Below are 16881 nucleotides of genomic sequence, written 5' to 3'. Positions count from 1 at the left end.
TTGTCAGTCCTGGGTGAAGAGAATAGCTGGTATATACCTTTGATGGATTTGCGGCTCCTCTCTCCCCCCCCCCAACCTTTGTGTATAGCTGAGCTTTGGTCACACATCAGCTAAGTGATTATATGTGGTGCAGCAGGTTAACAAATTACTGGTTGTTTAAGGAGATGTCCTTTTAGGAAATATTGTGTAATTTTTATCTTGTGTTTTATGACAAAATAGATTGCAGGTTTTAGTAAAAGACTGGTGGCTGCCCATTTGATCATTTCCTAGTTTAGTAGTTTAGAAATTACACAGGCAGCGAAGTACATAGAAGAAGTGCAAATACACAGTAAATATCAAAGGGTTTTCTTTTTGCCAGTGTGAATGTGAATAATATTCATACTAAAGGATTTATATATTGGAGCCTTTCTGATTAAATGAAATTTATCTTTCAAGAGCTGAATATTTATGAAGAAAGTGATGAATTGTTTATATTGTAAACTTGAAGGCATGAACATGGTGTGAGTTAATGATTAGTCATTGTGACAGGCTTTATCTACTTGACAAGTAATTAATTAGACTAAGCACAGGTGTGAAAGCTTGTATAGAATTGTCATAACAGGATTCTAGGTAAATCACCTTATTTGAAAGGTCTTACAATGCAACACACATGTCAACCCTCAGTTCTGTGCCAATGACACAGTTGTCTTACATGATAAGGATGAATATTTTTCAAACATGCATGATAAGATGGGACCCATGATTTTGACTATTCTGGCAGATTAGACTATAACCTGACAATATTTGAGGATGTTATAAATAGTTTTGTTTAATTCATGTTTGAATTTTTACTTGAATCTGTTAACTTGTGTAATGTGATACCCACATTGTATTCTGAACAAACAATGAGTACGTTAGTGATTACTGTGGAGCACAAATCAGGTAAACCACGGCCAGGGTTAAGTTGACAAGAATAGTTTGAATTATAGTAAACTCAAGAATCGTTAAAAAAATATGAATCTATCAGTACTAACTTTGCTGTTGTAAGATTAACATTTTTGGTCATACAATGAGTGATCCTATTTCATTATCGATTATTTAAATAAGGCAGAAAATTATATTAAAGGGCTTTGTTCTCAATGCAGAAACAGAGGGTGTTCATAAAAATGGCTGTCAAAACCATTACTGGAATTAGAAATAGTAATTTTGTTTATAAAACTTGATCTCATTAATGATTTTAACCTGTGCTCATTCTGACATGAATTATGAAGGATTGATATTTTTTTAAGTATTATCTTTTCCCTCAAATTTGTCACTGGATGTGTTTTTAAAAAATACCGTCACATATTGTGACAAGCAATTTTGAGTGGCTTTGTGTTTTTTGTTCTATTTGTCTTCAGTTTAACTGTATTCAGGAATTGTTTCATGGCACAAGTGGTTACTTAAGATTGATAAATTTCAAAATGAGTCCTCAATATTTATCTTAGTCAAGAGAACAGAATAATGATGATTGTGGAAATATGGGATATTTTTCTTTGGAGGTACAAAATGGATCTAATTTCTAAAAAGTGTTTCATAAAAACTTTTTGTAACAGGAAAAAACAACAGCAGTTATTTCATCTGATGGTGGATGGAAACTGACTTCAGGCAGCCTTCAGACCAAATTCAAAAGGGAAATACAAGATATTAATCACTTGTAAACTAGTAACTTTCTTTGCTGCTACACATTGTCAGTTTTAAAGGAAAATTATTGAAGAAATGGTTTATTTAGGTATTTAAATATAGAGAAAATGAGGTTAGATTTTGGCATGTTTATGGCTTGGCCGAGGTGAGGCCCAGCTGTTGTAGAATGATGTCTCTGCTGTGAGGCCCTCCTCCCTCAGCTTATGGGACAGGGGGAGGAATGGAAGAGAATTTCACATGACTCTCACTCCCAGCTAGCACAGGGGCCCTACCAAGGTATATCTTATGTCTGTCAGACAGTGAAATTGGTTACTCTCAAGGTTTAGCCTTGTGAGTTGGTATTTCTTGTACTTCTAGTTGTAACATGTAAAATAATTGTCATAATACTTGCAGCAAGAAAAGGTCTATTTAGTGAGAAATCGTTCTATATTTACATCTGGCAGAATTAAATTTTTTTTTTTTTTTTTTAAAGTTATTTCTCAGTTATTTCTTAATTATGCTTCAGTGTTGAAAGCTTTAAAATTCAATATTTTCGCTTAAAAGTTATCATAATAAAACTTTCTTCTTTTTTCTTTTTTAAGTTTGTGTAGTTTTCAGTGAATATAATTGTTTAATGCAATTTGTAGAATTTTTGAGAATATGTGTCATCTGCAGTCATTTCCATAGAATGATAACAGCATGGTAGTATTAGTATTCCAGTGGAGTGAGGAATGTAGTTGTCCCCCACCTTAACAGTGCCTCTGTTCCACCAGCTCTACCAGGGGGCCAGTGATAAGGCTGGGGCCAGCAACACAACATTCATGTAAATGTCTGTAGATAGCTAAAAAGTCCTATCCTCAACTTCAAGCCCTACCTGCTTGCAGTCCAACACATTTGACAGGATAAACAGCTCAAGTTTTGATAGAAACAGGATTATAGATATTGTAACCATGGCAACAGGATGTCAGCAGCTTGTCCCAGAGTGTATCTGGTCTTGTGTGTTATTGGTAGACAGGGAATAACAGAGTGGAATCTACATACATGTCCCAGTTTGTCACAAACTTGACTAACTTCACCACAAGTCCCTGTTGTCCCTGCTGACTTGAAGTCTTGGAGGAGTTTTGTTTCATGTGTCAATTATTGGAGGAAACTGGTGGAACTCATTTGCTTGACATCCATTTTGTTGGAAAGTTCCATTTTTGAATGTGCATCTATAGAAAGTTGCTTGTATCCAGGATAGAAGAGACTGTTTCACTCCCAGGAGGCTCTACCCAGTGAATATTTGTGTGCTGTACACAACTTGCTATTTGTGCTTAGTCATCAGTTGTATCTTTGAACTAGCATTGAGTTCAACATCAGTTTAAGCTTCGTGACTGATTACATTTGAAAAAAAGCCTTTTCAAATGTTGGGTAGATATTAGGCAATCTTTGTCTGGACTTTTGCCATTTTTGCTTTCTTGAATGTTGTGAGCTTGTCAGCACATTGATCTGAGTATGGTTCTGACAGGGACCATTTAGCAAGTTGACAAGAACTGGCTGTACTGATAAAGTGTCCATCCCAGCTCTCACCACTTTATGGTGGGGCCACAGCACATGTTTACAGATTTCTGGAGAGATAAGTCCTCTCTGCTGTGATTTGCATCCATCAAATACCATAATGGACCAGCCTGATTCTCACATGCAGATATGAGAGTTATGAGGCAAACAGTTGTTCTCTAGCACTGTGATGTGCTCATTTCCCACACTCTTTTAGACACCACAACACTGAGGCCGAGTCTCCTCCTCACTGACTAGACCACGTGGGAACTACCCTCAATATTGTCATCTCAGGCCTACATTCTGTTATCATCATCCCCTTGTAGGTGTGGTACATGGATGTAGACTACAAACAAAGGGAAGATTGCCTGGAGGTGTCAACAGTCACCTGTAGCCCACAAACGCCTGTATGGATTGATATTGCTGCAAATACCCTGAAAGAAGATGAAGCTTGTTAATTTTGAGACTTGTTTATATTGTGTAAGACTGACTGCTTTAGTACAGTGAGAGTGTGTGGAGAAGGAACATGTTTACACATATCCTGGTTGTGGGAACAGACAAACACTACTCATCCTAAGTCGCTGTGCCAAGGGAAAAGTAAAATTTACTACTTTGTGTGTGAGCCATTTGACTGTACCACATCAGGGCAAGATGACACAGATCCTGCCGATATCCGCCTTCCTGGAAAACCTCACAATGGTTAGTGCTGCCATATCCTTTATGTAGGCCTCTTTCACCACCAAGTAGCACAAGAATTTGGCCAATGTACCATGCATTTCCTGCAGTATTTTCACATCATAGAGCTCAAGACTTTCATTAACTGTGACCTTTCTGTGGCATTATTATCACATGCTTAATCATACTGCAATGATGCTGTTAAAATGTGCAGTATTCTGAAGGTTAACACGTGTGCCAGTCATTATGGTGGTAATTTCATTAAGGATCCTCCGCATTTGACGACAGAAAACAATCATCTTCGATAGCCATAATAGTGTAGTAGAAATATACTTGTCTCCTGGAAAACCTGGATAAGTACTTCTGGCATTGTGTCAAACTAGATACATAAAACCCATTTCATGATCTTGTCTTTGCGTGATATTACTGTAGTTCATGCAGCTGTGTTGTGGAAGGAATAACACATATCAAATTTGATTAGTTTTGAAAAAAGAAAAGACCACAAAGTATAGTTTCATTGCAACTATTGGTGTTTTGAATAATTTGGGTTACAATTGACAACCTGTTTGAGATGAAATCCAAGGCTGCAGTGAGTGTTTTGTGGCTGGTAGTGTTTGTTAGTGTGGAGGTCACATTGCTGTTTTGTATTTAGAACTTGAACAAGGAAACTACCAATGTATTCGTTGATTTCAGCTGTAAGAACTATAATAGTTTCAGGAAATTATGTTTCAATATCTTCCTGAGTTTTGAGTGGTTGTTATGTTCCAGTGCTCCAACAAAAGAGAAACAAGAAATTAATGTTTTGTCACATACAAAAATTCAGTTGAATGTCAGAATGTTCTGTCAGTAACATCATCACCTTTTGCTTTTAACCTTTAACTACTTTTGAATATTTGATGCCTTCTATGTTCAGGATCTTGTCATTTAAACAAGTGACCACTTTGAGTTTCCCCCCAAAGTGTATTAATTGTCTTTTTGAATTTCAAAACCTAAGAAAGATTGAATCAACATGTATTTCAACATTCCCCATCTTTAGAATAGAAGTTTCGATCCTAGATATTTTAGTGTCCGATGTTTCATGTTTGATGTTGTCATTCACTTTGAGGATAAGTACACCTTGCAAGTCTATTAAACAGCCTTAAACTTTCACAAAAGAATCCTAACAGTGTTCATTGCATTGAGTGTGGATGTCGTAAAGTTATCCCATTCAGTGAGGCCTTTTGTTGAGCTTGTAGAGAGGACAATTATTATGTTTGAAGGTGCGCTAACTCTGCTGTTTCCCTGTATTGGTGAACTGCTGCAGGACAGAGGGCGTAATGACTAGGGTATATGCAACACTGGGTTATTACGGCTCCCAATAATCACAACCTCTCCATCCCAGCAGAATCAATGAACTGCTCTCCCACACCGTACCAACTATTCAAGAATCATGCTTATGATGTCACAGGATTTAGCCTGGGTTTTATGTCAAACTTTCACACACAGCTCTGTCTTCTTCACACCAGGGAACATTCTTGTGAAGTCGGAGAGTAAATCAGTGTTTCGGGTGGAAGGCATATTTCCTGTGCTTTTCTGCGGTGTATTTGCAGTAGATTTTACTTTCACTATAGGGTTGTGCTGGGTTATGTTGTGTGTGTGGGATTGTTGTTGAGGATTGACCCTCTTCCCCGTAGTCGTGACATCTCCATGGCATCCTGTAGCCGCCCTTTGACTAGGTCACAGAATTATTGCTCTATCTCTGTTTGTTAACACACTTGTTGGATATACTTGTAAGACATTATGTAGGCTTAAATGATTCGACTTCTATAGAGCATTTATGGCTTTGGAAGCTTACTTTTGTCATGGAAGAATATTACATTTCTTGTTGAGAATTTTAAGTCATTCATCTCTTTTCATTCTTTCTATCCTTAATGAGTAAAAGCTATGTACTATTATCAGTTTATTTAATTACAAATATCTGTTAAAATTTAAAGGTGGGGGGAAAAGGCTGTTATTGAATTGTCTCTGGTTCCAAAGGCATGCATGACACTACTTTGCTGAAACACAGTTATAGATTTTGTACATTAGAAATATTTTATGATATATTGAAATGCTGAGTTGTGTTTTGTTTTTCACCTACGATGTCCTGTGTATACATGAATCAGGGATCTGATTGAATGGAGGCGATGCATCATGTGTACCACTGTAGTGCAAAAGGGAGGTTAGCCATTTACCTGTGTATTGGTTGAGGGCTTGAGCAATGGACACCAGATGCAACCTGTCACAATTAATTTTACTCTGCTGAATAAATAATGCTTAGGACTCTACATGGCGGTTAATACTGTGAAATATTCATACACTTGCCACCTGTCAAATAGTGCACACAAAAATCTTGCCTTTTACCATTTTGGGCTTTGAAATAATTTTATTGTTTGAGGAAGAAATAAAATGACAAGATGAGACAATTTCTAACAGAATTGTTTTGTTGAAAAGATCTGACCTTGATGCCAGGCAGAATGTATGATATTTATTGACTGTTGATTTTGTATGTATATTCACTACAGTGGCTGAGTCATGAGAGGACAGTCCTGAGTTGTTGCCATAATCACATAATTAGAGCCTCTCTGGTCTATTTGCTTTACATGTTTGCTCTCTTGCACTTTTTGTGTAAAATCCTTGCTGTTAAGCTCTTTCAAACAAAATTATATAATGCTTTGGAGTTTTGTTGAAAGTGAACTTTGTGGCATGTTTGCTGTGAAAATAGGTCAGTGGACATAAGACTTAGCAGTGTGTAGTAAGGAGGGTTTGAGGAAGGGAATGTGGCTTTCACATTCTCCACACAGTCACAGCCAGGAGTCAAACTTGGGAGTTAGCTGCATGTGCATTTACTGTCTATGTCCAGTCCTCAAGGAGTTTCTCAATGGAAACAACTTGTGCTTTGTTCTTGGTCAAGTAGCATTTGAGAAATTGACTGTTGCAAGCTGTTTGTGGATTCCTTATACTACACCAGAGTCACTTTGTTGGTGTGTGATTTATACTGGAATGTTAGACTGGAATATTGATGTGCAAGGGATTACTGAGCCTACTTATCAGATAGTATATGAATAATATACTACAGATAATTTTGTGTGTTCAAAGTGTATTGACTCATTATTTCCATTCTGAGTGACGTTGTCCTATCCCTGAGTCTAGGAGCGTGGGCCTGGAAAGGTGTATACAGTGTTTATACAGGTTCTTAGCTAACAGTCTGCCCTTTCACCTGTACGGAGTCCACTGGACTCCCACATTCTTTTTCATTTGGCCTTTGTACTTGAGCTTATTGTTGTCTCCATCATCCCAGGCTATTAAAGTACTATCAACTCTACTGATCATTCAAGTGGCAAAGTCATATTGTCTAAGGGCAGCTTTCTAAATTGTGATTGGCTGTGTATGGCCGCATCGTTCTAGTCAAGCGGGAACAACAGAACCCTACAATGTTCTGTCAGTTTGATGAGAATCCACATTGTGTTTTTCAGGTGAAGCGGTCGCGACTTGATAACGAATCTGAGTTGGTCGACAACACCAGTCCTGTGGTGTCAGCAGCATCCAGGTATGTGTTTGAGTCTGGTGTCCCTTGCCCTCTCACATTCACTGACTACATATCACCTTGGCCTAGTGTCACCTAGCAGGAGCTACCAACAGGGGCACAGGGAAGAGAACGTAATAGCCAGGGTAATAGGAGTGTGCAGGAGATTACAGTGGAATATAATCTAGCAGACATGTTGAGGGCCACCTGTCTATAGGAGTAGGATGTGAATGGACTAGCTAGCCTGACACAGAGTCCTGCTAACTGACTGTACTACACACCCCAACATACTACTGCATGCGTTGTGGGGGAGGGACACGTGAGGTGGCCATGATTAGGATTAGGCAAGGATTATCAGAACCATAAGGTCAGGGGACACCTGTTCTACGTGTTCACATGTGCACTACATCTTGGCCTAGCCCACCTTGTTCTCTTGCAGTACCTCACTCCACTGCTGGTCCTTGGCAGTCTACTAATTTGGGCACACGCACACACCGTACGCACATGCGCCTGCACACACCACATGCACACACGCATGCACGCACACTCGCACTCACGCACATGCACGCACATGCATAGGCACAGGCACACGCACACGCGTAATTTTCATATTGATACTCAACTTCAGTCACAATTTTCTTGTTTTCATGTTTGTATCATATATTTAAATAGATTGTTCTTAAATGTCTTCGAATGAGTTCTGTAATGTACTTGTGGGTGACCACTGTGGATGATGTGTAGAGTATGCACTAAGTTGATGAGCAGAGCATGAATCAACAGAATGGCATGTGATATCTCCAAAATTCCCGTACTTTGATTATACTCATAACTTTTGTTTAGAAACTTTCACTTATAAAAGGATCCCTTGTGATTCTTGACAATCATGAACTAATTTATTTGTTAATTGCAGTGTAACCCGATGACAAGTTAAGCAATGCTTTCAGGTGCTGCAAGCTTAGTTTGGGTAACATCATCTTCATGTGGAACAATATTTTGACATCCCTGAACCAGTTCACCTATGTAGATTCTTCTGATAGCCAGTTTCTTCTGGGCCTCAGTGCACTGTCAGGAATTCCTTAATAATTAATGCAGGGATGTAACGCCTCGCCTAGCAACCCAATCATGACCTTCAGAAATAACTTCTTGACATCACTAATCTCATCAGCATAGAGATCTTCTTTCTACACTAAACTACCAGATCTAAGATCTTAGAAAATGTATATTGCCCATACCATTTGTAACTATGTGGACAGTACAATATGACTATAACATAATGCTTTTGTAACAGTCTTTTTTTTCTAGCTTACGAAGCCTACAATTACTCTCTATATATATTGGTTCATTTCACAAAGATTCAGTTTAAAGGAAAATATTGGCCTACTTGAAAAACTCTGGTTGTTTCATTGATTGGTTAGTAATGCTGATATTGCCCTTCTTTCAGGTCAATATGTGTAATAATACACTGGATCTGTTTCAGGAACAAGAACCTTTAGGAAACTGTGAATTAAACAGTGAAACAAAAACTTTCTATTTTGTGATAGATTTTCCTAATATGACATAGTGTGTCATTTTACAAATGAAATTGCTCGACTGAAACCTTTCTGTGTAGTTTAGCGTGAACATTTATTAATGCCCTGGACTGTCAGCTGTGGACATTTTTTCGGGGAATCTAAAATGTCTTCTGTTTCACTGGTTTTAATTGATAAAATATTACAGACTTGTAGGCATTGTCGCTCTTTGATATTGAGATGCACTATTGATTTCTATGCTAGGAAAGAGACTGACTGTGTTTAAAAAAATAGAAGCAAATTTTTTTGTGGGAATAATTAGGACAATTTTCTTTGGTGCTAGCGTCTAGATACGCCATTTAAAAGAAAAAGTGTCAGGATGGATTTAACTGGAAGTCATACACTTCTTTTTTGAAGATTTCATATATGTAATGTGGACATTATCTAATTTAGCCTCGGAACATGAACTTCACCAACTTCAGCTCAAACTAGTGCTAAATTTGATGTACTATTAATTATTCATCAGAATATGCGTATTCAAAGTATTCATTTCAGGAAGTGGGTAAATCTGATCTGATCTCCACCATTTGTATAAATGTCATTTCAAGGAGGGTCTTTGGCCATTTTTATGAAACACATTGTACAAATTTGTTGTTGGTTGTTTGATATGCATTGGTTTTGTTGTTATTGATAAAGTGTCTAATGCTTCATTCTACAGGGGAAGTGGGATAGGATAAAGTTTGAATATTGGCCTGAAGCTCGCTGCTCTGATGGCGCTGTCTGCCAGGGGTACTTAAACATTTATGATATGAGCAGATAATCAGGTGGACATTCCTTCAATCACTATCTGCGGGCATTATGGAGCGTTTAAACCAATCACTTGACAGTTAGGCCAAATTTGTGTCAAATTGAGATGCTTAGACAAGAGATCTCACAGTTTGATTCTAGCTAAGAAGCTTAACAGCCATAAAAAGCATTTTCACAGTCTAGATTGTATCTTGGAAAACATTCAGCAAGAAATTATATCATCAGCATTAACAATTCATATTAGATAGCTGATTCTAGTTGCATTTTACTCAGTATGGAAATTAGGGAGGGTATTAGTGATGGTGGAGGCGATGTGATGTGGTTGTATTTATTATTTTAAAAGGTTGGAGCATCAAGGAACTATTTATCGATAACTATTTGTTTGTGAAAAAAAGTAAAGAGATATTTTATTAAATGTTTCTTGAGATCGACTCCATTTTTTTGCCAGGTAACATTAAGCTTATCTATTGTTGTGAGGATCATGCATTATGGATTATACTGTACATAAACATTGAGTTAATGTATAATCATTAGCAACAATGGTAGGTGTTTAGTTGTTGCTGTTTAATGGACCATTAACATCATGCAGCCTTGGATATGATTAATTGCAGTAAAGTTTTAGAACTAAGTGAAACTGGTTTTATTGGTATAGTGGTGAATGAGTCTTTGCCCACATCCTGCTGCGTTATAATTACAGATGCCCAGTTAATGTCCCAGCTGATCTGTAACAGCTTGGGTCATAGAACTCATGATTAATTTCTTCTATCAAACTTTTAAATGAAATCTATTTTTTACACATTAACATTTGGTTGAAATATGCCCTATACCAACCTTAGCTTGCATAGATGGAATGAACGAATTCAAGGGTTTGCATCAATATTTATAAGCAAAATTTTAATTTTTGTTTTGATATAATGGTTATGCTTACAAAAGAAAGATACGTGATTATAAATGTCAATTCCTTGACGTCAGGAGATTAGGAACCCATTTAGTTCCTGCTCTGCATGGTTTAATGGTAATTTCCCCCACTGAAATTAGGTGGTGGTGTGTTTAAATAAGAGGAATATAGAAAAAGCTGGCTGGCAAAGTATTCTTGGAGACACCGGATGACAAGGCTAATTCATTAGAAATGCCAAAAACAGTTTTGAGAGAAGAAAGCATGTGATTATTGTGCATCCTGTCAAAATCCCATCCGGTTGAAATTCTTTGATAAAAAATCTCCCTGCTTTTTCAAAGAGCCTTGTATGACAAGTATGGTGTCAGACACCCTATGTAAGACTAACAATAGCCCTACTGATGAACTAGCAATATGCCCTTTTCTGGGAGAATTGATCAAAATGAGAAGTTATGTTGCTACAAAATATTTGGAGACATTTTGTAAGTATTAACGTGTTAAGTTGTTTGTAGATGGCATTAAATTAGAAATTATGTTGTGGTTCAAAATGACTTTTTTTCATGGGAGTTCGAAACACATCTGTGTCTGCCTGAGGATATCAGAAATACATGGACTGGTACCAATGAAAGAATTTTCAAATTTAGTTCAAGAGTAGTCACGATTTATTATTTGCCTAAAAATGTTATTATAACCTTGATTGGTTCTTGCATTTAGAGGCAGTTTGTAACAGACAGGTAATAACAATGTCTTGATGTGATGTTGTCTTTGACATACATAAGGGCGTGTGAAGAGGAGGATGATACCAGGATATAGATAGAACTGAAGTACATCACTGTGTTGTAGGTTAGTAGATCTGCAGCCCCTGTCCAGCAGTCCAGGCAGCAGCTCACACCTTGACAGTGCCACCAACTCCCCTCTCAACCAAGTACAGGCGCAGGCTCAAGCACAGGCTCAAGCACAAGCTCAGGCTCAAGCACAAGCTCAGGCTCAAGCACAGGCTCAGGCCCTCACTGACACTCTCAACACAAATGGCAGTGCTGAGGGTAAGACCTCTATTGTTATTTCCAACCTAACTTGTGACATCTTGAGAGCTTTTTGTACAGACGGGCCCTGTCAGCCTCCTTGTAATCCAGGATGTATCTGTGTGTTTATTTGCGATCATTCTCTCATCTCTTTAGATTTTGTATTCACTCCCATAACCCTGTGGAATTATCAATTTATCAAAAAGATGTAAGATAAATATCTTTTCAATTTCATAATAAATATTCATTTCAGGCTAACAAAAAAATGTCAATTTAAATAACTTGTCATATGCTTTTTTTATGTTTGCTATTGACTTGTAAATAAGATACAGTCTTTCCTTTGAATGTCAGTAGACTCATCCCAAAGCAAGAGAGTAATATTTTTATTTATGACACTTAATGGATTGCGCTATATACAAAGATTTAATGTCAGAATTAAATAAAGAATTGGGGCTGGGGCATTTCCGACATATTTCACCAGTTTCACATTGACACTGTGACAAGAAAATTTATGAGTTATTGTCAGAGGTCTTATCAGAGAGATGATGCGATAGAGCTGGGTAGTGTCCATTGTTATGGAACTAGGGAGACATTATGGTTGGTCTGCATCACTGAATCGCCCATCAATCTCGAGCACGCTGGTACTGACACCATTGCAACTTATCAGAATTATCACCAGGGTCCAATCATGGCCCAATCTTCTTCATCCCATGAAACCAATTTGGATGAGTTGACATATGCTCCAAAACTGTATCACGATTTGAAAAAATGATGTACGGCATGATATAACTGCCTTGCCACATTTCAGTGTTGTGATGGGGGAGGAGATTGCAACGCAGCTGTCAACAGACGTTTTTTTTTTGTTGACACCTATACTTGCTCAGGAAGGCTTCTGTCTGAAAGGTCAAATTGATTTAGAAGCCTCAAAAAACTTTGGTGGACATTTCTTTTTTGCTGACAGTCAATTTTATTTTAAAAAATTAGTGCATAGCACTCGCACTTTGTTACATACTTTGTTCATGTATGCATGGGTAAACTCAATGTTATCATGTTGTTTCTGTGTGTACAGGCAGCTTGGTCCTGCCCGTGTCAGATGGGACGACTTACACCAACCCAAACTCTTGGGTGATTAGCAACCCTGTCAATACATCCTCATGTAAGTATCAAACAAATAATCTTTAATATGTTTATCAACAGTCGTTAATACAGCTGACTCCACACCACCACTGAAATCCTCTTCAAGTCATTCCTTTTCAAATCTCTTTTTCAAGATCTTAATGACAACACTGAATCAAATAGTTTTCTTCCTTGTCCCATCAGTGACATTGCAAGTAATAGAAATATTGCCCTCATATTAGTCCAAGAAGATGTTAGCTTAATTCCTAAACATTCCCACTTCAGCTGATTGTGAGAACAAATTCTCCTTTTTACAGTCTCTAAATGGTTACACTTGTGAGACAAATAGGTGCAGGCCCTCCAGTTTGCTGTGGTAATGCCTGTGTCTGTTGTGGATCAGTTTGTCCAATTCATTAAGACCAGGGACTGGGGAACTCCCCAGCCAGAGCCCCAGCTCCCCACCAATGGCACTGATTAGATTTACCAACTCCCAGTCCATTGGGCACTTAGACACTCAATTGCTAGTAATTGCTCAGTCTCCCTCTCTGTGCTTGCTTTAAATGGAATCTCATTGTATTTATGGCCCTTCATCTCTACCTGATACAATTTGCTTCAAGTGAGTGCATGATTTTTTGTTGTCTTCTTCACCAACCACAGACGGCCATTTTGTTTTTAAGGAGCTCTCAGCATTATCACGGCGTGGTGCATAAGTCAGTACATTCTACTTGATTGCCCTGACAAGTTGGAGTGTGTTCTCTTGCTTCTGTCGTGAGAATAACTTTGCTAATTGTCAAATCAAGAGCCAAACCCTTGCAAATCATACCAGCAAAATTAGTAACACATTTTCCAAGCCAAGCATGTTAGTCCAATATAAGGGGTCTTCATTGGCCCAGTGATTTATGGGGTAATGGTGGCAGAGGTCCTGGTACTTTTTGGGTTGCATTAAAATGTGGAATTTCTATATGTGTTTTAAATTGAAGTAAGTTATTTCAGTTATTCCGTTAAATACGAACACAAGGGCAAACATTTTGAAACCTTGCACCTTCTTCTTTAGAAATAGCCTATTCATGATAATTCTTAATTTATGTTCTTACCCTAGCACTTAGTTACATCAGGGACACAAGCTGAAAGAACACCACCCTAGCTACCGTATTTTCTTGAGTATAGTGCATACTCTCCCCCCCCCAAAAAAAAACAAACACACAACTGTGTAGAAGTGGGTGCGCACTTCACACGCCGTAATGATTTTTTATGACTCTCCCCCCCCAAGACAAAGACCTTAAAGGTGAGCACGTAACATCAGAAATACCATGTCAACAAATCCGTACTTGAGTACACAAAGTAATCTTGTAATTACACTGTCTGGTTATAAAAAGTGTTCATTGTATATCTGACTTACTTTTGTAACTTTTTTCATTAATTTCCGCGAAATCATTTTTGAACTCACCGTTATTAACAGCAACCACGGTTCGATTATTCTATGTCAACATGTAGTTCTCACGATCACGTGTGCGGGAGTCTCGACGATGATTGGTCAAATTGCTCCATGTGAAAAAAAATAACCGGCAATAGCAATCAGCTGCACTGACTGAGAGTGCTGTGCTTAGAGTTATTATTATTTTAAATGTATTTAGTAAAAGCTGCAACTAAAGTGACATGATATTGGAATATATTATTCTTGGTAAATAAATAGTTTCAGATGCAATATCTCCCTATCCGTGCATCAAAATCCTTTAAAGTTATATCATTGAGTAAGTTTTAACTGAATCACCGGTAGATTCCAAGAAAAGGTGTGTACAGCTGATTGCTGTTTCCGGCTTAGTTTACAAGAAAATACACAAGGTAATCTTAATCCCTGCATATAAAACAATGCCTAGGAGAACAAAAAATACAAATTAAACGGTAAATCAACATGTCTGGGGATTTTTTTTTATCTTGGGTGCGCACTATAATCAAGAAAATATGGTACACCCAGGACACAAACTGAAAGAACACCACTCTAGTCAGGGACACAAGCTGAAAGAACACCACCCTAGTTACGTCAGGCACACAAGCTGAAAGAACACCATCCTAGTTACAGCAGGCACTCAAGCTGAAAGAACACCACCCTAGTCAGGGACACAAACTGAAAGAACACCACCCTAGTCAGGGACACAAAGTGAAAGAACACCATCCTAGTCAGGGACACAAACTGAAAGAACACCACCCTAGTCAGGGACACAAACTGAAAGAACACCATCCTAGTTACGTCAGGGACACAAACTGACAGAACACCATCCTAGTTACGTCAGGGACACAAACTCAAAGAACACCATCCTAGTTACGTCAGGGACACAAACTGAAAGAACACCACCCTAGTTATATCAGGGACACAAGCTGCCTGCTGAAAATACAGGGTTATTTATAGTTAGGTCCAGCATTGTAGAAAATTACTGTTGGTGTCTGTTTGACTCATTTGAATCTTTCAGCTGTTAATTTTATGCATGAAGCCTGTTAGGTAGAACAAAGAAGTGCCTATTTATTCTAATCTTCAAAAAGTATTTTCTGGAATTATATCCTGTATATTGGAATAGTTTTGAGCAGTCCATTTCCTAAAGCTGAATGAGGGAGTGATTTTACTTATTAAGATAATTTCCCCAAGATATCCGGGTCTTTATCAGTCCCTAAATGTCTGTAATCTAAGTTATGCCATGCTGTTCTTGCTGTAGACAAAGCAATTAATTTTGGTGAAAGATGGAGAGTTTATCCTGATGGTGATTTGGCTTGTCCGTGTGCAAAGGTTATCAGAGCAGGTCTAACTAATCATTGCCAGTTCAGGGTTGACGAATGAACAATGACTGTACTATTACATGGAAATGAGTGCAAAATTGTTTGCACATTTCATCTATCAGCAAAATGGGTTGCAATTGTTTTGATGTTTGTAGTATGCATTTTTGCATTGGACTAGTCAAAGGCAGACATATGAGTTATGTCCCCGGAGGACATATTACAATATGTAAAGCAGGAACAACAGAAGTATATTTGATACACAAATATATTTCCTTGAATGGTTGATGAAGTCCTGTAATTTTATCATGTTAGAGATCAGCTTATATTCCAAATTCAAACTCAAGACTTGATTATTGAATTTGTGAGCTTGTGATGAGGTATGGTGAAAATGGTATGTTTCAGTGATTGTAAAGAGTGAACCCTCCACAGAGAACAGCTCGTCTGAGTCTCCCTTCACGGCAAGCACAGCCAGTGATAATCTGGACACTTTCACAGGTCAGAACAACAAACTAACAAAAATTGAAACGAATAGATTTTCAGAATTTTTATTTTGGACAATTATCTGTTTGACAGTCTTCATCACATTTTCCATAGAAAATAGCCCTTTTAGATGAATTTTGTGATTCGATGGTCTAAAATGTGAGTGTGGCATCTAGACCGAGGAGGTACACAGCTAGGAATAGAGAAGCGGGACTGGACAGGTAGACAGGGGAACACAGCCGGGAACAGAGACTGTGCAGGTAGACAGGGGAACACAGCTGGGAACAGAGACTAGGCAGGTAGACAGGGAGAACACAGCTGGGAACAGAGACTGGGCAGGTAGACAGGGGGAACACAGCTGGGAACAGAGACTGGGCAGGTAGACAGGGAGAACACAGCTGGGAACAGAGACTGGGCAGGTAGACAGGGAGAACACAGCTGGGAACAGAGACTGGGCAGGTAGACAGGGGGAACACAGCTGGGAACAGAGACTGGGCAGGTAGACAGGGAGAACACAGCTGGGAACAGAGACTGGGCAGGTAGACAGGGGGAACACAGCTGGGAACAGAGACTGGGCAGGTAGACAGGGAGAACACAGCTGGGAACAGAGACTGGGCAGGTAGGCAGGGAGAACACAGCCGGGAACAGAGACTGGGCAGGTAGACAGGGAGAACACAGCCGGGAACAGAGACTGGGCAGGTAGACAGGGGGAACACAGCTGGGATCAAGGACTGGGGTGGTATATGTTTGAGGGAACGACTTGCTTAATGAATTACTGTTTTAGTGCACTGGTCAGCATGCTGCATGGGATTTCAGGGACAGAATACGCCCCAAGTTCCTAAAAGGCAATGTGATGGTCACACTATGTGGCCAGGTTGGGTGTGTGAC

At 38.6% G+C, this 16881-nt stretch overlaps 1 protein-coding gene across 8 annotated transcripts in view; it reads left to right on the top strand.

Annotated features, from left to right (window-relative positions):
- The window catches only part of LOC139478416 (protein phosphatase EYA1-like), a 143033-nt gene that overhangs the window by 84519 nt on the left and 41633 nt on the right, over positions 1–16881 (top strand). For 6 of the 8 annotated variants that reach the window (XM_071260868.1, XM_071260870.1, XM_071260869.1 and 3 more), the window contains exons 3-6: positions 7347–7420; positions 11450–11649; positions 12698–12784; positions 15916–16008. In XM_071260868.1, the coding sequence (XP_071116969.1) occupies positions 7347–7420; positions 11450–11649; positions 12698–12784; positions 15916–16008 (454 nt within the window). Of the gene's footprint in view, positions 1–3433; positions 3877–7346; positions 7421–11449; positions 11650–12697; positions 12785–15915; positions 16009–16881 lie in introns of those variants that run through there. The other 2 variants (XM_071260866.1, XM_071260867.1) reach the window with 2 other exon arrangements.

The sequence above is a fragment of the Haliotis cracherodii genome, unplaced genomic scaffold (assembly GCF_022045235.1).
Source record: "Haliotis cracherodii isolate W230 unplaced genomic scaffold, xgHalCrac1.p SCAF_4, whole genome shotgun sequence".
Taxonomy (NCBI): domain Eukaryota; kingdom Metazoa; phylum Mollusca; class Gastropoda; order Lepetellida; family Haliotidae; genus Haliotis; species Haliotis cracherodii.
Note: the sequence above shows the minus strand (reverse complement) of the source record. Positions and strands in the feature narration are given on the sequence as shown.